The 22,671-nt window shown below is 39.1% G+C and overlaps 1 protein-coding gene across 7 annotated transcripts in view; it reads left to right on the forward strand.

Moving 5' to 3' along the window:
- Positions 1-22,671, forward strand: part of cep170aa (centrosomal protein 170Aa) — a 32,833-nt gene that overhangs the window by 2,697 nt on the left and 7,465 nt on the right. For all 7 annotated transcript variants that reach the window (XM_026308550.2, XM_026308553.2, XM_026308551.2 and 4 more), the window contains exons 2-13: positions 5,679-5,736; positions 5,940-6,076; positions 8,013-8,102; positions 9,062-9,140; positions 9,453-9,511; positions 9,644-9,869; positions 11,227-11,364; positions 14,540-14,713; positions 14,952-15,257; positions 19,193-19,555; positions 19,748-20,037; positions 21,883-21,975. In XM_026308550.2, coding sequence (XP_026164335.1) covers positions 5,972-6,076; positions 8,013-8,102; positions 9,062-9,140; positions 9,453-9,511; positions 9,644-9,869; positions 11,227-11,364; positions 14,540-14,713; positions 14,952-15,257; positions 19,193-19,555; positions 19,748-20,037; positions 21,883-21,975 — 1,923 coding nt within the window. In that variant the 5' untranslated portion in view covers positions 5,679-5,736; positions 5,940-5,971. The remainder of the gene's footprint in view (positions 1-5,678; positions 5,737-5,939; positions 6,077-8,012; positions 8,103-9,061; positions 9,141-9,452; positions 9,512-9,643; positions 9,870-11,226; positions 11,365-14,539; positions 14,714-14,951; positions 15,258-19,192; positions 19,556-19,747; positions 20,038-21,882; positions 21,976-22,671) is intronic.

Genomic DNA, 22,671 nt, shown 5'->3' on the forward strand with positions numbered 1-22,671 from the left:
TAAGATCACTCAGTGGAGCAAACTTACATCCAACACACTGCAGACTTTGGCTTCTGTATGTGCATATTTATACAAGGAATATTCATATATCAGTATGGAAGGCTAAACATATCACCCAGTTAAAATACTTGAGTCACACATCAGTTTTTAGTACGTAAATTCACAATGCAGATTCTGTTCATTAAGGTTATAATGTTCAGTTTTTGTTTAAACTATTTTAGAGAATTGTTGATAAAACTGTAGGGTTGTTTTGAAAGATGAATTCTGTGGTGCTACTGAATTGTATTCTGTTGTAATAATTTTTGTTCTGTAATCAACAAATGCATTAATCAACTAGGCATTCCAGTTCAAATGTAGTCATTTATCTTTTTCTCATATTTTGATGGTTAATTGTAGTTTCCATATGATTTTAGCACTTCCTTACTGGCATTCCCCTTTCAGAAAGGAATGTATGTTAGCACATTATCTGAAAAACGTACTACACACATGCTTTGGAGAATAAATCATATGCTGTGAAAAGGCTATGCTGCAGGGCATGTGCTTCATTAATTCTCTTAGATTAGTAATAATCTGTTTTTTAATTATCTCTTTATCAATAGAAGAGCTTGTTCAGCATACTGGTTTCCCCATTTAAACTACATACGGTTTATAACTTTACTTTCCCAGATAGTGCTGCAGGGCAGAGGAGTTCTCAACATCTGTGAAGTGTAAATTCCCATATGTAGGTCTGTAGGTCACGTAGAACACAGGGATCACTGAGCATGGGGTGGGTTTATCTCTTAAGGCCATGAGTGTGAGGGGTTGTGAATTGTAAAAACAATGAAGCAGGCTGGACGGATGCTGGAGGTGTTTGCTTCTTTGTTCCTCTTGCCAACTGTTCATGTGATGCATGTGGCCTCTTTTCTGTACCATATGGTCTGTTTTGCTGCATTGGCCATTTTTTATGTACATATTGCATGTACTGTAGAGCCATACACACACGTGAACACTTTTGCAGCCTTCAGGTTCCACTGACTCATAATGATTTATTATCCCTCTTCATGGTGCAGTGATCCTGTCCTAAGAGATGTATGTTGGTCCTGTTGTCTTTATCTGCCTTCATAAATGTTAAACTGTTGAAAATGTATAGTTCAATAGTATATATTATTTTTTCTTTAATTGCTGTTTTTTACTATTTAAAATTTAAATTTAGAGCATTTAATCACATTCTTCCAGGATCTAGTTTGCACTAACAAGGAGATTGAGGCATGACCCATTTTAATCAATTGTTAAGAACCACTCAAAATGTTTTCTTCCCCTCATTTGAGACATCTTTATATGTTGCTGCTCTCAGATATATAATTGAAATAGAAAAGTATGCAGGAGATCACTCTGCATGCACAGTAAGTTGTATTTTCTCTATTCTTATTTGGCTCTACTTAATTACTGTTTGAAGGATGAAGGAGCATCCTGGTTGGGATACACACCGTCAAGTTGTATTCTGGCTCAGTTACTTAATGCACCTTTACGATGGCAAACAAAGTAAAGAGATGGGTATGAAGCAGTTTAGCCTCCAGTTGTAGCTGAGGTTTTTCTGACAAATTACATTGATTATGTTGATTTCAGCCTTGAGTGACTTGACAAGGAAAAGGTTTAGACAAGGTTCAAGTCAAGTGAGGTCCCTTCAACACAATATGGCTAGTGAATGTTTTGCACTATACTGAAATAAATGCAAAACAGAAGACTCACAGGGGACTGGACAGGTTTTTGTCTGTCTGTCCAATTGCCTGCTTGTCCGGAGGTTGCTTGGTTGTCTTGTCTTGAATTTGCTGCCTGATGTTTGTTTTTTACACCCCTCAAGGTCTGTAGACTTCCTTATCCCCAAAGCACCTCTAGGGTTGCAAGCTTGATTCTGCCTCCCTTGTCTGTTTCTTATTGACTTCGATTTAAAAGTCCTAACTGACCTTATGTCAGCATTTTTAAGGGAATAGGCTGCTGCTTTTTCATTTGTCTTTCAAAGTACTACCCTTTTATTGGTTTTACCTACAGTATATCCCAAAGTTGGTGTCTAGCACCACATGCCCTTTTGCTCCCTTTTCCATTGTTTTAAAGCAACAATGCTTATGCCAGAACCTGAATTTCAGGCCTTACATGAAGTATTCATCTAAAGATTCTTGTTTTCTTATCATTATTTTGGCAACATCTTTGCCACTGTGGTGTTTATGTGCTACAGTGTTAAAAAATTGCAGTGAGTCAGAGTGCCCAGTATTATGATATTCGCCTCACATTTTCCTCTTGATCGTTTAATTTCATACAGTTACTGCTCTTTTTTTTGTCTGTTTAGACAAAGGGGCTATCACAGCTCAAGCTACTGTAACTATTGAGTGCTATTTATATCACAACAATCAGCTTTAGCTGCTGTTGTAAACATTAAGTGCATCACCTCCTGTCTGCCAGAGGATTTCTCCTGGGGAAAGACCAATCAGACATGGAATGAATGCTCTAAAAGCATTTTAGTTTAACGATTATTTTACTGTACTACTGTATCAATCAGTGAGTAGCAAAATGTGGCATATGGCAAAGTCATTCTTTTCTCACTTCTGTGTCGTATAATTACTGCATGTGGAGTGTGCTCAACGTGTTACGAATTTATTTTGTAGCATTAGCATCCGTTATACCATTTTTAATGTAGCTGCACTCAGATTACACTGCATTTTTACAATGTTGCAGACAACCACACCCATATTAGGGCTAAGTTTGGCTCTTAACACCATGTGGAAATGTGTGTAAAGAGAGCAAGAGCTGTCCCTTTGTAGTTGTCAGTCTCTTTCTGTCTGTCTTTCTCACTTTTGTTTACGTAGCATGTGTTTGTGTGAATGTGTGTGTGGAGGCTACACACAGCAGCTGTCAGGATGTGTGATGTGGTGTGAGTCAGCTATCAGGGTCGCTGTGGTAATGCAGTGGTCTGGGAGGTTAGAGTAAAAAAGCAGATGAGTAGTGCTGATGGTTACTCAGCTGTTGCATCATACACACTGCAACCAGATGCTACGTGGAGGGCAGCGACCATGTACTGAAAACAAGAAACATATTAGATGATAAACTGATGCTCACTGATAACACTTCCTGTCCCTTTTCAGTCAGTGTATGTGATTGGCTGTGTCAGAGTGATGGGACGATATTTGAATTGTTAAAAATACAGAGGACTATATAATATTTTTCCAGAGAACAGAAATGGAACTCAAAGAGCGATTAGTCACAGCCTGTGAATGTGATTATCCAGCACTGTTTCATAATCACTGCACATTTTTAATTTTTGAATTTAAAATCTTATTATATAATAAGAATAATAAATGCATTGGTCATATTAATTTGCTTCAACTCTGCCCATTTTTTAGTGTTTAAAATGAGTTTCCTTATGACAGTTCAATTCAGTTTGCTTTAGTTAGGACTGAGCAGCCTGACTGTAGAGGATGTGTGGTTTTCATTCATGTCAGACAGTTGATAAATCAACACAATCTACACATTTGTAGATTCAAAGATGAGTGTCCACCACAGGAAGTGCAGTGGACGCTTCTTGTCCCTTCTCTGCCATCTCCTCCCTACAAAGAATGCACAGTCATTTTGAAATAATCCTGCTCTTTCACTCCTTAGTTCTGAGTGTGTGTGGGAGATAGTATAAGTGCAGGGGGGTTGGGTAATTCCTGCCAAATCCATGAAGTCACTTTTCCTCCTTATTAGCCTTAACAGGAATCTTGTCACATAGGTAGAATGAAGGTGAGACCAGAATGTTTTGTTAATCAGTATCTAAACAATTCAATTTTACATACCTTTCATAATGGAAGCATTGTACTTGTCAAATTTTAAGCCATTTCATTTTCTAGCTGTATATTTTCAACTCTGTGAGCTTTACAAATTCCTTTCACCTGTATTGTATTGGGGTCAAGTCTACCCCATTTGTATGACTACACATCAATAAAGTGAAGAAGTAAGAAAGTATGTTTTTGTACAGTAATTTAGGTAACCAGGCCATTTTACATTAGGATTGTAAGGAGCCCATATAAAGTAAACAGTGTTTCCTTTACAGCTGTGCCTACTTTGTCAAACCTACCACTGCATTCCTCCTGCTGTGCCATGTCTTTTATGTGTGATAGTTTTTTTTTTAATGGCACCACATGGGCTGGTATGCATCACATCTATCCAGGCTCTTCAACCACATTCTTATTAACCTTGCATTCTGCAATGAGTGTGCTGTGGTTATTGAGACAGCAAACACCCTGGTGCTTTGGTTACAGTGGGGAGGAGAAACCAACACATACTCTCAGTACAGTGCTGTTGTTCTCTGTAAGCTGTCTCAGATAACATATGCATTGTGTTTTGTTCCAGTAGAACATCCAAAGACAATATCTGTTCCATATCCATAATATCTGACACATCATGCGATCATGTAAATGCCATGTTGCCGCCATGTTGGGTAAACACAGTTAAAATGGTATCACCTATGGACCAAGCAGGGGCTACACATCATAGATGATGAGCTTTGGCCAGTAATCATTGCTTTCAAGTGAATCAAAAGCATGGTTCCATGTGTTGTTCCTTTTTCCTCAAATTTGTTATTGAACTAATGTTTGGGTGAATTATTGTGATAAAGGATAGAGAAATTTATTTTTGAGAACAGCACTCAACCAGTCTTGCCAATTACTATTCTTGATTCCTTTTACATCAAAGACAGCTGTTGGTAGAGTCTTTTGTCCAACAGCAACGTGCAAGGAACTGTTAGAGGTGTGCAGATGATTAAAATTTTACCCAGAGGATTACTGAGTTGGTATACTAAGTACTTAGAGGTCAAGGGAGCAATAGCTTAGCTCAATAATCTTTAATTCCTTCTCTGATGGGCTTTTCTTGGCACTTTCTACACTCGACAGTGCTCCTGTTATTTTAATGTCACTTGAAATTCCTGTTTAATTTTGGAGTAAATAATTATGAATATTAAAACTGTGTAACTCTTGTTATAAACCTAAAAATGAAGGTGTAGCCAAGTAGTTCCCTTTCAGTTGGATTTTGAAACAGACCCTTAATTCTGAGACATAGTCATCTCATGACAGTGTAAAAACTTCCTAAATTTTACAACCACTGCATACCCAGTCACCCAAACTTCTAATATGCTATGAAGCCAGTCAGTTACAGACAGTCGTACAGATAACATCTCCATTAGTTAGTTCTGCTTAATATTTTTCTTTCAGGCCTGGACAGTTAGAAAGTTAGAGTGGTTGGCTTTGACCTCCTTTCCAGCTCATCTGAAGGCGAGCAAGAGGAGGAGGGGAGGAAGGGGGCAGGAGGGAAAATAAATGTCTCTGAGTAGGCCTGCCAACATTCCTGCATCACTTCCTCCACTGACATCTGGCAGTGATCAGGGCAGGAAGAGAGAAAGAGAGGATGAATCCTACTGGCTGGCTTAGTGTTCATTTCCAGGCGTAGACAGTGTGGCATTACATTGCAGGACCACCCACTCAACATTATTCTCCTACCAGCAAAACAAAATGAAGCAAGATGGAGTGTTTTGATTTAGTGTTTCTTCTTGCATGTCTTCATATCATCACTCACACATCTTTCATAAGTTATAATGCAAAAAAAAAACAGATTATATTTTTGTCTGCATCTGTAAGAATAAATGAAAAAATGTTTTTCTTCTACTTTTCTAGGATGGCCTAGCTGTTGTGCTGTCTGTAGTGTATCAGCAGTGAGCTACCTGAACCAGAGGTGTGTAGTAAAATTCACTGAAATAAACTTTTAATTTCCCCAGACTCAACTTATTTACTAATTAAATTACATCAAAAATATTTGATATTGCTTGCAGGTCTTACTGAGACAAAGCATGTTTCTGTTCCAAAAAGGTTAGTATTTAATGAACCTTTGCACCCTGACATAGTCTGATACACAGTCTGAAACTTTTGTCTCCATAGGTTTGTACTAGAGGTAGAGTCAAGGTGCAGAGATGAGTGTGACCTCCTGGTTTTTGGTGAGCAGTGGGGGTACACGCCACCGACTCCCCCGGGAAATGATTTTTGTTGGCCGGGATGACTGCGAGCTCATGCTGCAGGTGAGAATATTTAACACACCAGTTTCTTTCTGTAACCAAATCAAAGTGAACACAAAGTGACTTACATGCTTTGGGGGGTTCCTTATAGTTACATAAGTAAGCTGCTGACCTTGCACCCATTTCATGGTCTGACTGAGGTCATCACAATTGAGTCATTCTGTTTATTTTTCAGTAGCAAAACATGTCTATGTCTGTGTAATGGTGTATTTCTATCTATGTTTATATGTAGATAAGGTGGTGTCTGTGCAGTTCTGCATGCATCCAGAGAGACTGTGTGTTTGCTCATGTATACCTCTGGTCACTGCACTATTAATAGAAAGTGGGGCAGATACCTCTTGAGCTAAATCTTATATGAGTGGGTAAATGGTCCATTTATGGCTTCGGCACGCTCTGTTATGATATATGTTAACACTTGTTTTAACTGGTACCAGTGCCTGTCTGATAATCTGGCCATCAAAAACTATTCAGGACTCACATATAACAGTTAAAGTTGACACTCAAGAGCTGTTACTGTGTGTGTGTGTTTGCATCTTTATCCTTGTGATGTCTTTGGAATGATATAAAGATAAGGGAACTCTTACAAATTGAGGACATTCTTTGACTTTGTGTATGTGTGTGTTTGGTGTAGCTGCTTACAGTTGTCCTTCATGTGACTGCCCGAACGAGCCAAAGCCTCATCACATGGCTAAACATTGAGGGCTACTTGTGTCATACACCAAATAAAACACACACACACACACACGAACACACACACACACACACACACACATGCCCATAGATAGTACATTCTTGAGTGGTTTGAATAAGTGTTTTGTCAGTGTTTTGGTGTCATCTGCAAAGTTCACCAGCAGCTTGTTTTACACATCTGTAGATTTGACAATTCTGCTAATTATAAACTGTGCTTTATGATTGTAATAAGTTCATATTTTATTTATTTATTCAAAAGGGGAAGGAATATAGTGAATACAGGAACACAATCTGATGTTACCGTGTGTGTACCAAAGGGCTGGATAAAACACGTCAGTGGGGCTAAATCTAAAAAAAGACACAAGGAGCTGTAATATTGGAGCTTATTCTGTCTTTCAAAATATTCTGTGCCTCATACCTTCACTCATATGCAGTGTACATGTGTGCTGTGTTGAAATACTCCACATCTGTGTTCTGCATTGTATATATACACTTACATACAGTTAATCAGCAGTATATCTATAACAGCATGAGTCTGGTCTCTCTTCAAATCCAAAAATGCAGTCCCTCTAAATCAGGGACTCCAACCCTGTTCCTTTAAACCTGCTGCCCTACCCACTGCTGATTACCTGGATTAGGTATGTTCAGCCAATCAGGAACTGGAAGAGATAGTTGGAAAACAAGCAGGGCAGTAGGTCACAAAAACCAGGGCTGCTGACCCCTGCTCTAAATGATGACCAAAATGCAGTTTGAAGATGAAATTGCTTGCTTTACAGTTTATTATCAGGAAAGAAGCAGCAAACAAAAAGCTTTTGAATGACCAGGAATTCAAATAGGATCTGCAAATGCCCATTTAAAGCAAAGCATAATTTCTGAAAGGCATTCTAACAGATATTTGGAGTACGCTGCAAAGGAAGGTCAGTGTGAGATATGTTTAAAATGTATGTGTGCTGGAAACAATTCATCCTTTAAATTGGTCATGGAATCATATCCCAACACCAGAGAAAATCAGTAATTTTACCTTAAGCATTTTTTGCAGTGTTCTCTTTTGTGTGTCTTTATGTGTGTGTATACAGCTGTACATGGATATGAATGTATAAGTACGAAATTAGCAGCATCAGAGACCTTGAAATGCCAGATGACGCTTTGAGTTGCTATCATAGCATATATCAGACATAGTGGTATGGAGAGGTTACATTCTCAACATGGGATTCACATGCATTAATGTTTGTGTATGTTTTTGTTGAAGTCTCGCAGTGTGGATAAGCAGCATGCAGTCATCAACTATGAGGCTGGAACTGACGAACACAAGGTCAAGGACTTAGGCAGCCTGAATGGGGTGAGTACATGGATAGAAATATACAAAGATAGGTAAGAAGGACGGAAGTCAATAGGACTGGGACCTAATCAATCTCTGTGTCAATGAAGATATATATCAAGGTCAATCAAGGTCAATCAATCAATGAGTCAATCCAAACCTAATTAAACAAATCTATACTTAAGGACACAATCTGTAATTAAAACATGAACCAAAGGCTCACACTGCCACTAAATCGCAAAACAGGTTGTTAATTTTTTTAAGTTGTTAATTGACACTATGGGAAATATGATGAGCTATGTGGAGGGATAGAGATACTAAAACTTAAACAATACATTCTGTCAAAAAATATCAATGCAAACCTTTATCTATAATTTTAGATGAATTTTTTGTCATCACCTTGATCAGAATTAAACTCTGTATACTCTCCATTATTGTCTCTAGCGTTGGAGTTCAGTAAAGCCCAATTACAGTTGCACATGGCATTAGTCATACGAAATGATTAGTACTCAGTCATAGTCCACCAGACTGGACACAAATAGAGAATGGCCCTCACATCCTCCCTAGCTTTCTGACAGGAAACCAGAGTCAGAGTTGCTTCCTGCTGTGTCATTAACCACCCAACTTCTTTGACTGATTTCAGAGGAAGTTTTCTCCTGCTGAGTCAGTGGATATATAGAGATTTGCTGCACTAGTGAGTTAAATGCAGTGTTTGAGCAGTGCCACCATTTAACCTTTTACTGGAAATGTCTCACTGCTGTATTTTTGAGCTGTCATAATTTCATCTCACTTGACAAGATTGTTTTATTACAATAGCAAGCATTATGATAGAATTTCATTTGCAGTTCAGTGAAACCTAATCTCTTTCAGTGCTGCAGAGTAGAGCTGTAGGGAGTGGGTGAAGGAAGAGATGGGAAAGTCTGGGAAAGTTAAGCAAGGGTTGGTATTATTTTAAATGACCATCGTTTTTTCGTCTGCAGACCTTTGTAAATGATGTTCGCATCCAGGAGCAGATGTATATCACTCTGAAGTTGGAAGACAAGCTGAGATTTGGATATGATATCCTTTCAGTGTTTTAATCTCTGCTGTTCTTACACATCCACACATAGCTTGATCATTTCAAATACATGCCATTGCATGTACAACATTGTACCATTGTCTAATTCTTACTAGTATGCCATTTTTATTTTTTACTATAGAATGACATTAGAAGATAAAACTTGTACCAGTAAACTCATTCATGTTTTGGTGTATATACTGTGTGTGTGTGTGTGTGTGTGTGTGTGTGTGTGTCTGTGTGTATCTGTGTGTGTGTACATTTATCATGATTGTGCTGTTGAGGCCAATATTTCCTTAATCTGTCTTTCTCACATACCAACCTGTTTACAGTGGTGAGAGGAGAGCTCACTGTGCCTGAGGAGGCTCTCAAAGTAAGAACACACAATATACTATGTGCCTGACATACAGTAGTCTCTAAATATCAACATTTGCAATGACACAGTTATAATATCATACTTACATCTTTATTTTATATTCTGTTATATTTCTTTATTTGCCTCTAGCATGAGAAATTTACCAGTGGCCTCCAGCTCAGCAAGAAAATGTCCACTGGTGAAGCCATTGCTGCCACAAGCAAGTCTCCCACAAAGACAACAGTAAAAACACTGAAGTCTTCCAGTGGCAGCAGCACAAGGCCAGGGGAGAGCAGAGCAACAGATAGGGTTACGTCCACTAAAGAGCCACCAGCTAAACCTGCGGACTCTCATAAAGTAGAGGAAAGGACAGGAGGTGAGAGACAGAACTAAGGGGAGATTTGGCACTACAAGATCTATGTGAACCTGCCTCAGAAATAGCACAAACTATATACTGTGTTGTGCATTGGTTTATTAATTTCTCATTTTGACTTTTAAGTATTCAAACAATAAAAAGTAACAATAATAATAACCAGTTATGTGTATTTTAACTGTGAGCGTGGATTTTAGGGTGGATTTTTCCTCTATGAAAATACATCCTCAGACAGAATATTGTGATATGAAGTGTGGGTGGATTTTATCTTAGACCAGTAGGGGGTGGACATGGTCAGGAGGGAAGGGGTTTTAACCATCGCACCAACAGTCACTCTGTTATATCATGAATGTAATTTAGGTCTGAGGATGTCCCTAAGAATCACTAACCAGGCTGGGGTTGCAGCACAAGTCCTAAATAATCTCCAGCTGTTGAAACAAGGCTACATGGGGCTTGTGTTATTGCACAGATTAACATGTAAGCAGGTCTGAATGGCTGGTTGTCTTAAAATACTATGAGATTCAGAATTATATACATATATTTACACATTTGGACCCCAAACAAGCAAATAAATACATTCTGTGCTGCATGTTGCCCCATCTGCTGTGCATGCCTTTAATGACAGCCACTCTTTGGTTTTGAGGTTATAATCTTGCAGTTTTAATAGTGTAATGCCATGCCTCACCCACATATTATACCTCACTGTGAATTTACATTCAGTAGCTTTTAAATAGATGACCCCTACTTGCTGTGCACAAATAGGCAAAGAGCATCTGTAATTATCTGGATGTACTGTGATTAAACTTCCATGGTTGTAATAAGAGGTACTTTAAGGAAAGGAAGGAAGAGAATGAGGATAGAGCTAAGAGATGTTAACACAGGATGAGGTGTCCTTTGGCACAGTGGCGTAAGACATATTGTTGCTCCAGTGTGTAGTCTTTGTTGCATGTCACCACACTCTTCATGTTTCCTGTGATTTTTCTGGTGCTGTCAATTTAAAAGAAGAAATGGTCACAGAATCCCTGTCCCATGTCAAATGTCATGCTGATGGGGAGAGGAGAGCACAGAAAGTCCCTTTTTCATGAAAGCTCCAGTAGCGCATGGTAGAGAGTGTAGACGTGTGTGCCCATTCTGCTCTGTAAAGTTCTGAAATTAGGTCAGTGGTGCAATACCCGACAAGAGGGGAATGGATATACAAACATATTCACAAAGAGCAGCTGGGTTGATTTCTTTGCTGCATGGTGCAGTAAACACTTAAAGTACAAAATAACTTAAACATGAGAGGCTGGAGTTAAAGCTACAATAAAATGTGCCTTTTCTGCTTTGTTGAAATGTTTCTGCATGTGTGCATCTGTATCAGGGGATGCTACAGCACTGCCTCGTGGGACGCCTCTATATGGCCAGCCATCTTGGTGGGGGGATGGTGATGCAGATGATGAGAACTCCTTCAAACAAGAAATCAAGTCATCTACCAAAAAACATGACAGCTCTATGTCAGGTAGGAGGTGGTCGGATTTTAAACTTCCAACTGAAAACATAGTACACTGCATACTGATGTTATACTGATGTCTTTAATGTTATTGTAGCCATGCATGGGGTGAAGAATCCCAGTAGAATTAGCACATTGAACATCCTCACCTTTTGAGTAGTTACTGTTACACATTGTAGGCATCTTTGTATATGTATTTTCAGCAAAAAGGAAAAACCTAGAAAATATTCTTGAACCAGCAACTTGAGCTCAGTGCTCTTTAACTGACTTTATTTGCTCTGTCTGTGTTGAAGGGGTAATGGGCACCCAGACTGTGTCATTGTGTGTAACCATGTATATCCAAGTGAACACAAAGGCTTTTTTCAGAATATGTGTCTGTTTGCCTCCAATGTATGTGTATAGTAACCACTGAACAGGGGGTGGTTTAGGAGGGGTAGTTGTGTTAACTGCTGGTGCGTAGTCAAGAGTAACAGGATTAGAGGCTACGCCAATAGTAAAACAGATCAGCAATACAAAATCTGTCTGTGCCAGGCTGGTTTAGCGTGGACCAGTGTAGTCAGAAGGCATGGGGGGAGGTTAATCATACACAAACACTGAGGCAGACTAAGGCATCCTCAAATCTCTCGCCACATCTGGATGGATAGTCTGGCAGCATCTTCACCAGCCTAAAAAGAAAGACTTTGCAGCTAAACAATAGTTTGGAATAATTTATATATGTCCTACCATGCAAATTTTGTAGATGATTTCAGCAAAGCATTTTTTCTGTTAGTGTGATATTAGACTGGGTTTTTGTTTTGTTTTTTTTTTTTGTTTTTTTTGAGGGGGTTTTGACTAAATCTGTGCAAGTGTGTCAGGGTGATTGGAAACCCTAAAAGCTTTTCCAGGAAAAAAAAAAAAAAAAGGTGAATGGGATTGACTACTTCGGTCATGGAAGTAGGTGAGTGGATGACATTTTGCCCTCTTAGAACCTTGGCTTGAAGACTGGCTGCTGAATGAATGTTGGATTTGTTTTGTAAAGTGGAATGCTCTGGGGGTTGTTGCACAGTGTAATTTGGGTAGGTTCTTTGGTCCTTAGCATCAAAAGATTTGTAAAAATCTTACCAGGGTACATGTTGCTAAAGTGTTAGCATGCCATCTGTATCTGCTCTATTAAACTAAATGTCAGATACAACAGTAAAGGGTAGTAAAATAGAGGAAGAAAGCTTTATTGCAGGATGTGATTCTTTTTCAGTGTTTTCTGTTGCATGCGTGTGTTGAGTATGTGTCCTTTTCTCTTACCCATTGAATAGGCTGTGTTGTCAGAGCCCCTCACCCCCCTCCTTGTGTATTGTCACTTTGACTGGTTAGGTTACGCCATTGCACCGGCTCCCCCAGTCTTCCTAACACACACACTTTCATACACACAGCGTTTGAACAGACCACTCTCTCTCTCTACACTGCAGCAATCATTAGCTAACCATTCTGTAATTGTCCTGTAAGTATTGCTCTCTATTCCATATACTTTGGCTAATGGAGCTGGTTAAGTGCTTTCAATTCAAATTAACCTTCTGACATTCACTTACCTTCCAATCTCTTTATTATCCGTGGCTTTTTAAGAACTAGTGGTTGTTTTTTTTTTTTTTTAACTCTGAAAGGCAATAGGATTTAAAGTGAGAAGTCACTGCTGTTTTTCCTGTCTGTTATTTAAAGTCAGGCAAACTATTTTATGCCATATTACTTTCCGTAAATGAGATGAGTTACATTAAATTCCAGGTGTCATGAATCTGTAATGGTGTTTGTAGTTGGCTCTAATCCTTGTTTGTAATAGACTCTTAAGGAAAACCATATTGTATAAAGCTTAGGTTTTCATGTTTGTGATGAGCAAAAAATCCCATAGCATAGTCATAAGGATGAAATGATGTGTACATGAAGGGTGTTAAACTCTCATGAAACTCTTCACAGAATTTAACAGAAGTCACTAGGTTCTTCTTGGAAAAGCCATGTGACTCAGTGACATCAGTGGAAACATTGTGTTCACACTTATTACATGTGTGAGATACAGGAAGTTTAATCAGTGCATTATAATTTTAAGGATGTCGCCAATACAGCGAGGAACAGTATAGATATTTTTAGAACACTCTCTGGGTTGATAGATAAGGAGGAAAAAGATTAACAATGTAGTACCACTGTTACATTAAAGCTGAATGTTTTGTGTCTTTTACTTAAGTTATTGTATCTTATATGTCACTCGACATATTTGCTGTTAAATTGCACTACTTTTCAATCCAATCCAAGTTGTAAATCTTCCTAAACCTGAATGCTGGCAGTCGGGACTCCAACAAGATTTTTTGCACTTTAGCTGATAACACTGAAGTGAAAAATAAGCCCTTTATTGCTGCTGTTCTGTTTCTGGGTTGAATCTGCCTTGTCTGATAAATCCTAAAGTAGAGCAGTCATGTTTACTTTGGAAAAATTTACTCTATTTTACTTTTACTTTCTCAGTTTGTTTCTTGTTTCTTACTGTCGACCTCCATATGTCCCTTCATTTGCCACACACACTGGAAGCAGATGGCTCCTGCAATTTCTGAAAGCATCATTTAGCATATTCAGATCCCACAGAGGTTTTGTTTCTTAATATAAACAAATGAGAAAATAACTGCACCATATTGTGAGTGCTCCAAAACAGGTTTGAAAGAGCTATGCCAACACCTCCTGTCCTGTGTGACTTACATAGTGTTTTTTGTTATAGGTCTAGAAGAGAGACAGGGCATGGACAGAGAAAAAGATGACATATACTTTGTGCATTTCTTCATAGTATTTATAGTTTATAGGGCTGTGTCCTCTCCAAGGAGAGTAATTTCTCATTGTTAAACAGTCTAGCTGAAGAGCAGACCACAATTGAATTGGTCTATATGAAGCCTTCAGTTTCAGTTTTTGGTAATCAAACTAAGAATATTTCTAATTTATATGATCTAGTCTTTGACAGACTTAACAGCAGCATTAACTCCTATACTATATCAATGAAGATGAACTGAACAAAACATTCTTACTACTAAGTTTAGAAACATCGACAACTAACACTTTGCTTCATGGAAATTATACTTTTTTGTTGCTTTGATCATGCATTTTTAAAAATATTGGTCATTGGTAAAAACATTTTAAGTCATTAACCTTTGTAGTATCTTGCATTGTTTTTCACCCTCAGATAGCAAAGAGGCATGTCGAGGTGAGAAAGCTAAAGAGGACGGCCTTCATGTGTCCACTGCCCATGATTCCAGTTACTTTGAGATCCCTACCAAGGAAGGTCACATGGACAGTAATGGCATCTATGAGATTCCTACCAAGGACACAGAGGACACTACCACTCACACCACTGCAGGTAAATTGTACTGTTTTTTTATTCTGATATTAAACTTACCTGTATGTGTATTTTTTCTCTTTTAGTGATTAAAGGTAATGTGTGGTTACAGTGTCTGTATAACCATGTTCTATACTGTATAATTTTGTAATGAATTCTAACGGATGCCACAAAGACACCTTTACACATCCATTTTTAAAAGTGCTTCAGTTAGCTACTTGACTGACACAGTAACAACACTGCAACATCTGCTCCTCAGCTCAAGGTCATGCATCCTTCACCATAGAGTTTGACAACACTTCTCCAGGGAAAGTCACCATTAAAGACCATGTGTCAAAGTTCACATCCGACCACCACAGATCTCGCTCCAAGAAGAGCGGAGCAGGAAGTGGAGGTGCAGGAGGGAGAGACTTAAGCACACTTCAGGCAGCTATGATGGCATCAGAGAGCAAGGTGGCTGATTGGCTGGCCCAGAACGACCCCACTCTAGTGCGCGGCGAGTCAACAGAGGATGACAGCAAGAGCATCAAGAGTGATGTGCCAGTCCATCTTAAAAGACTCAAAGGTGGAGGTTGTTTCCTGTTCTGTTTATGCAGATTGTATAAGAGATTTTGCTTTATTCCTTTCTGGTTTACTACTTTCTCCTAGATCATTTCTCCTTCCTTTATTGCTCTCACAAAGTGTGTTATTACCATTTTGCAGTGTTCTTACATCTGGTGTTAATGTTTTTTCACCAGAATTATCATCCCAGTACTAGTGTCTTACCTTAATATTACAAGATTTGACATGCTGTTTGAATTTTCTATTTGTCTCTTCCTGTACTGTATGAAGACTACATACATTCTTTGTTATGAACACGGGTTTGTTGGCAGTTGTAACTAAGCCAGGGGATTAGCTGGCCACAGACATTTACACCCCTATCTGCTCCTCTGACAGCCAATGACAAGGCTTAGCATGAGCAGCATACTGCAGTGCCCCACTGATTTCACTTTTTCACCATTTACAGACATATTATTCAGCGAGTCTACACATACTTCATGGCAATTAATTCCAGACTACAAGAGCCTTTGGTTTAAATTTATTTTGCATTGTTGGTGTAAACATCTAAATTTTGTCTCTTTACCTCTGTTGGCTTGTTGCTATTTATCCTTGGAGTAAGGTTTGAGATTGCTATGGCTCTAAATTGCATGCTTCTGGGTTTCTTTGTTCCCTTTATCTGCAAAGTGCGGAGTAGGTTCCAACTGCCAAGGGTTTTGTGAGAATGGGCTATGCTGGGTTTTGTGCTGCCAGTACAGAGTTTGAGTTAAGTTTGATGCTCTGCTAAGCTGTGGACTACATGCTGGTCAGAAGTTAATTAAATGGAGGCCAATTTATGATATTGTTGACATGTGCTGAGCCAACAGGAGCTAATGCAAATGGGAATCTGTGAGGCTGGAGTGGAGGGCAGGATAGTTAATTCACTGGAGTTAGTACTACATGCATGTCACCTGGCTGAGAGAATGGCTCACCTAATGTATGATTATGCTGCTAAATGACTTTGACTTTAGGACTGCTAGACTTTGCAGACTTCCCCACTGAAACTGTGGCTGATTGGTACTTGGAGGATGGATAAGAGGGCAGGTGGACAGCTGGATGGAAAGCTGTCTATTGATGCCAGCTGTTAATGTGAGGTGTGAAAAAACAGTGACAGGATGAGGAAGGTGGGATGACCGCACTAATGCTGAGAGAAGCATTTGTAGTAATACCAGCAAAGGTGACTGGACAAAGAAAGGCAAGAACAAGAGAGGGAGAGGCATGTTGCCTAGACTGCAGTGAAAATAGGGAGGTGATGAAGGAGGAGATGAGAGCAGTGTTTAGTAGATAGTTGTTATAGTAACAGTTATGTAAATGACTGCAAGGAACAAGAGGGTACAGCCATACATTTACAAATAGCAAAAATGGACAGTGAACATATGTTGTCTGTGCGTCTGAAGGCTGCAGGAGCATGCGTGAGAGACGCATTTCAGTGCAGAGTGAGAATGGGTGTGAAGCATGCACTGCTCACATGCTCACATGAGCCATTTGTGTGGCTGAAATCTGTCGAATGTGTGTTTTCTGCGTCTGCGTTTGAGACATGCTCAGCACTGATCTGCAGACAAGCAATGCAGCATGTTTGAGAAGAGACATGTGAGATGTGCTTAGGGTGTGTCATTGAGATACTAGGCAGGGACAAACAGAGGTTTAGTAAGGAAATTGAAAGGAGGCAACTGAGCTAAGGCTTTTGATTTGTAAGCATCAAGGTGAGTTTTCCTTTTATTGCTGTTAGAGTTATGTAGAAGCTATATCTTTATGATGTTATTTCTATCAGGGCTGAAATATGGACTGTCGTGTGTATTATTGTGATGTCTAAAAATCTGCATTTTTATTGCCAATAAGCTATATAAATGATCTGAAATGTTACTGAGGGTGCAAGTTTACGTGATTTTTTTCATAATGTGCACTTCATGTTAAATTGATATTCATTTACAACAGATACACGAGGGTGGAACTTCATTATTACTCACTGTATGCTTAAAACAATGTACAGTTCTGTGTATATTTAAGGTTGCATGATGGTGCTGCTGTGCATACTTAAAAGAACGTGCATGCTTATGTGGGCATGCAGTTTTGTTTGTGTATGTATATGTGTGTGCAGCTGAGGGAGGAGGCAGAGGCCAGCTCCACTGTGAGTCATGGCGGGGCAAGTGGGGCAGAGCGCTGGACTCTCACAGACACCTCTGTTCTCCTCTGACTGCAAACAGCGTCTTTGTCTGGGACACACAGCATGAAAGACCTGCCTCTTTCTCTCTGTTTATTCGCTTAAGCTATAATAATGTGCTGCTGCTTTCCTTTTTCATGATATGCTTTCCTTTTCTTCTTTTTAAATGTATGGTTAAAATGTATGCATAAAATATATGCTTTACTAAAATTCAAACAATGATGAAGACAGAAAAGATAGCAAGGAGGTGGATGGTGTAATGTGACAAATGAGAGAGATGCCCCCCAGACCATATATTCTGTCTGATACACAAATAGAACTTAAAGGGCTACTCCAGTAATTACTTAAGTTTTGGGACTTTGGAGTGACAGAAATAACTTGATATTTAGTGTGGGGCAGGTTCAAAAATATTGGATCCCATAATTCCCGCAGTTCAACACTATATTGTCTTTCGTTAGACTTCTTCTGTTTTCATTTAATTTTATACTCCCAATTTCTAATGCAGACTTTTTGTTACACACTGGAAGTCCTGATTTCCAAATATAAACTACCTTTTGTGGAATCATCATGACATCAAATCTATATGTTCATAGACTTGACAGTTTTGGAAATACTTCAGCTCACATGCAGTGATGCTGTTGTATGGATTCATGTTCATACTGTATTTCTTTTCTTAGTATGTATTAGTTTAAAGAAAAAATGAGAGAAACAACACTATTGTGTTTGCATTTGCCAGGATCATAAGCCTTTCCTCTATTGTCCTGACTGACTGGCTGTTGGCTCATTAACTTACTCGCTGATTGCATGAATGGCAGTATGCTAAATCCTATGTAAGATTCCACAATCCCCAATCCCCTCTAGACTCTTTCTTTTCTTTCCCTTACTAGTTCCTCTCCTTTCCCATTCACCCTCATCTTTTCCTGCTTATCTCAACCTCCTTTCCTGGCCAGGTTCCCCATTTTTCTCCTTTCACCTCCTCTCTTCCTCCATCCCTGAAGCCATCAAACCCCCAACACACACACACACACACACACACATTCATCCCTTTACTCTTCTTCCCCCTCCAAGTTCTCTTGCTCCCCTCCCCCCTTTCTGCTCTCTGCCACTGCAAGTGCAGTAGGCAGGGCCAGTAACCGTGTGGGTGGTGTGTCTGGATTAGTGTGGCACACTGCTATGACACAACAATGAGAGGACACACTGATGCGCTTCAGACTGATCAAAATGTAGTAACAACTGCAATGTGGTAGGTGAGCCAGGCATAATGAATTTAGGGTTTGTTTTGACAGTTAGGTGATTAGAGTCAGGCCTTAGCTGAACGTTTACAGTTAATTTTGACTGTAATTTGTAGAAAACACATGTTTCGTGTTGCTGTATCGACAAGGGGTGTGCTTAATGGATGCTGTTGTCCTGTGCTGTAGTAGGGTATTTTTTTCTTCTTCTTGATAGTAGATATTTGAACAGCCACACATTGTTGGACTTCATGTTGTATTTTAATCTATGCTAAATGGAAGTTTTGATGGAAGCAGCTTCTGCTAATTTACTATTCTGTAACCATGTTATGATACGAATTTCAGTGTCAATTCTGTGACTACAGGTTATCAGCTGCTATTTATACTGTAGTACTGTGAGCCTAACGCAGGTAAACAAGCATCCATTTTTCTTGTTAAATGTGATTAGTAATATTTGCACTGTTAATCTAACTAATCCATTATCTGCCATTTATGTTTTTGTTTTGTTTTGTTTTTTTGTTTTTTTTTTCGTAGGCAGCAAGCATGAAGACGGCACCCAGAGTGACTCTGAGAATGGTCTCGGCCTGCGTTTCGCCAATCGCCGCCATGCCCTTGAGGAGCGTCTAAAAGCAGCACACAGCCACGTGGGAGGAGTAGCAGGGGGAGCCGGAGCTGGGAACGTAACAGTGAGTGGGGCCAGAACAACTGGAACCCGCACTGCCTTCATGATTGAGTTCTACGATGAGGAAAACCCTCGCAAGCGTCGGTCATACTCTTTTTCCCAGACTGCACCCCTGCTAGCGGGAGGAACTGGTGGTGAAGGACTGTGTCCTCAACCTCCTTCTCACCCCAAGGTGTTTAGCATTTCCACCTCTGCCACTATAGCATCAGATTCAGGTAATAAAATCAGTAATTCATTATCTTTATACTGGGTTTGTGTAGTGCAATATTATAGAAAGGAGATCACAGTACTTTAAATAATAATGCAAAATAATAAAATAAGAACATATGCTTATAGGAATGTACATGAACATTTATTTGTGTTTTTCTTACATTTGTATTTCTGCTTTTTTTTTTATTCCTAATTAGGTAAGGTCCCAGCTCCAATACCAGCTACGGTGGCTGTAGGTGCCCCTACAGCTGCCCGCGTGCTCCTCAAGCAGAGGTCAGAAGACCCAAGTATCAGCCGTAGTTCAGCTAGTACTGGCCTGGTGACAGGTAGCCCAACCAGCCCCAGTGAGGACACCTCAATCCTAGGAAGAGGACCAGGGACAGCTGGAGGAGACGCAGAGGACGACCACAGTGATAAGGGGACCTACACTATTGAACTTGAGAACAGAAACCCAGAAGAAGAGGAAGCTCGGCGCATGATAGATAAGGTAAAACTGTTTAGAGATGTTAGCACTTTGAGATGCACTGGGATACTATCACAATTATTTAAAGACTTCCATTTGCATTTGTCTTTAAATAATAAGACTATAAGAATGGCATCTTTATTTTGAATTTCTGCCATAAAATCACCTCCAAGTTGTGAAAATATGTGAAATGTGTGAAAAAAGCAATTTGCTGATCCAGCTAAAGTCTGCTCTGCATAATGAAGTGACAAAATCCAATTTCCCTCTAAAGCTTATTCCCACAAATGTGAAAGAGCACATTGTGGATAATCTACAACTGTGTTTTCTGTTGCTGTGTTACTGCTCATTGCTTCTTTAGTCAGGTGATTACAGTTTAATAGACTTTAGTTGGCTGTGAGCTATGTAGTGATAGGGATTTCAGTCTAATTTGTAAATTATTGTTAGGACATTAAATACAGTCATCTTAAAAGTGATTGCAGTTTGCCACAAGCAGAAAGTCATTTTCTTTGTATGTTCATTTTGATGTCAAAATAATTTTTGTCTTTGAAGATAACAATGGGTCTGTTACAGTAGTCTGTGAGTTCAAATGACGGTTATCTGGATAATTACATTGTTTTTTTTTTTTACTTATGGGTTTTAAAGTTCACATCACAGTAACTCCATTGATGGTCATAAAAACAAAAACTTACCCTTCAGTGAATTTTTTCCAATTTGTAATTGTAAAAGTAACAAAAGCATAATTTAAAGTTGCTCTGCACTGACTTTAAAGTAGAGAATTTGGCCGAGAACAAACAGACCAAGGTTAATAGTCTTTTTATTACCTGCTTTGTTGACACTTTTAGCAAATCCTTTGAGACTGGTTTGTGTTGTTGCCACTAAAACAAAGCTGTCATCTCTCTGTTGCATCCCTTGACCACCACTCCACCCTTTCTGTCCCATTGGTAAACCTAATTCTGATTCTGTAATAGCCCAAGGTGATCTTCTCTATCAGGCCACTGCCCTGTGTTTTTAAATGATCCTCTAGGGAACCTGAAAAACCACCAGTTTCCTGCCGCCACCCTTGTCACAAGACACTGAGAGAGATGGTTTAATGTTAGTTTCAGGGTGAGATTTACTGGCTTAGTTAAAAACTTTACAAAATTTACATTTTGTTTAAGTAGGTAAAGTGTGAGCTTAAAAAAAGACTTTAAGAGTTTCATATAATAAAAGCAAGGAGATTCTGTAGACAAGTTTTAGTTACTCATCTTCCACATTCCAAAGTTGGGACTGCCAACATATTTTTTAAGGTTGTTGTTGTCAGTAAAGGTTATTACACTGGTGTAATTTAAACTTGCCTGAGTGACATCTGACAGTGGCACAGTGTTGTATACAGGTGTTATCTTAAGAGGAGCAGTGATGTAATTAGTGGGGTGTATTTCTAGACAGTGTTAGTCTGAGTGCATTACATTCAAAATTGGAAGTGTTGTTATGCTAATGCCTGTAATTAGCTGACACACTAATTGGCACACTGCTCACAGTGTGTCCTATTTCATTCTCTCTCCCTTTTGTAAAGTGTGTGTGTGTGTGTGTGTGTGTGTGTGTGTGTGTGTGTGTGTGTGTGTGTGTGTGTGTGTGTGTGTGTGTGTGTGTGTGTGTGTGTGTGTGATTTCTTTTCGTTGCCATGGTATTCAACTATCAATTGAAGATCAGTGCTTAAATTCAACAGCATATTCTGCCAGTTCAATTCACTTTTCACAAAGCATGCTGCAGTACTTACTGTAGATGCTTGGGATAAAGATGAACTGAATAGTATGACAATACAAACAGTATATTTATACATAATGACAATGAGTTGTTTGTTCCCTCCTGTTTTTTTTCTAATGTCTATAGGTGTTTGGTGTGCAGCAGAATCAGGATTCCTCTGTTCAGTCAGATCTGAAAAGAGAAGGAAAAGGAACAAAGACAGGGGAGACAGGAAAAGAGGTAGAAAACAGCTTTAACAGCTTATTTGTGTAGTTTCTATTTCATTTTTTATTTCTCATAGTACCTCTCACATGTACTCTCACGTACAGGTACTCTCATAGTACCCTAAAGTCCATTACTGCAAAACTGATATTGCCACAGTGACAAATTTTTTTGTGAACTTGGTTTGGATTATCATTGGAAGAAATTACTTGTGGCTCCCAGTGTTGTGTAGTATAACAGTGTGTAAAAAGCAGACTAGTGGCTGCAGTTCATAACGTGAGTCACAGTGACTCCTATGACTTGACCACTCTACTCCCCCAGCCCGTTCATGGGAGTTGGCTAGTACTCCCAGAGACTGACCTAGATCATACTCTGATTAGGAGAGACATGGTTGAGCCTCCAGGCAATTTCATAAGGTGGGGGATGCATGTATGAGCACTGGCAGCCTTTCTGTCAAATCTTTTCGCTGTTTAGAGAAATGTCTTTGTCCAAAAAAATAATAAATAATTGTTCAGCTTTTTAAAAAATGTCTTGTATGGTGACAGCACGATGCCCTCCATTGTGAGCAATTTTATTTAAAAAGTATACATAGGGTTAGAATATGTGTCAGATTTATGCCTTTGGGCAACCTCACATTATGTATGTTTTAAGTTCTTAGAAAAATTCAAATATTGTTCAGGAATTTGGACTTCAGTCCTACATGTGGTGATCAAT

This window comes from Mastacembelus armatus, chromosome 15 (genome assembly GCF_900324485.2).
Source record: "Mastacembelus armatus chromosome 15, fMasArm1.2, whole genome shotgun sequence".
In the NCBI taxonomy this organism is placed as follows: domain Eukaryota; kingdom Metazoa; phylum Chordata; class Actinopteri; order Synbranchiformes; family Mastacembelidae; genus Mastacembelus; species Mastacembelus armatus.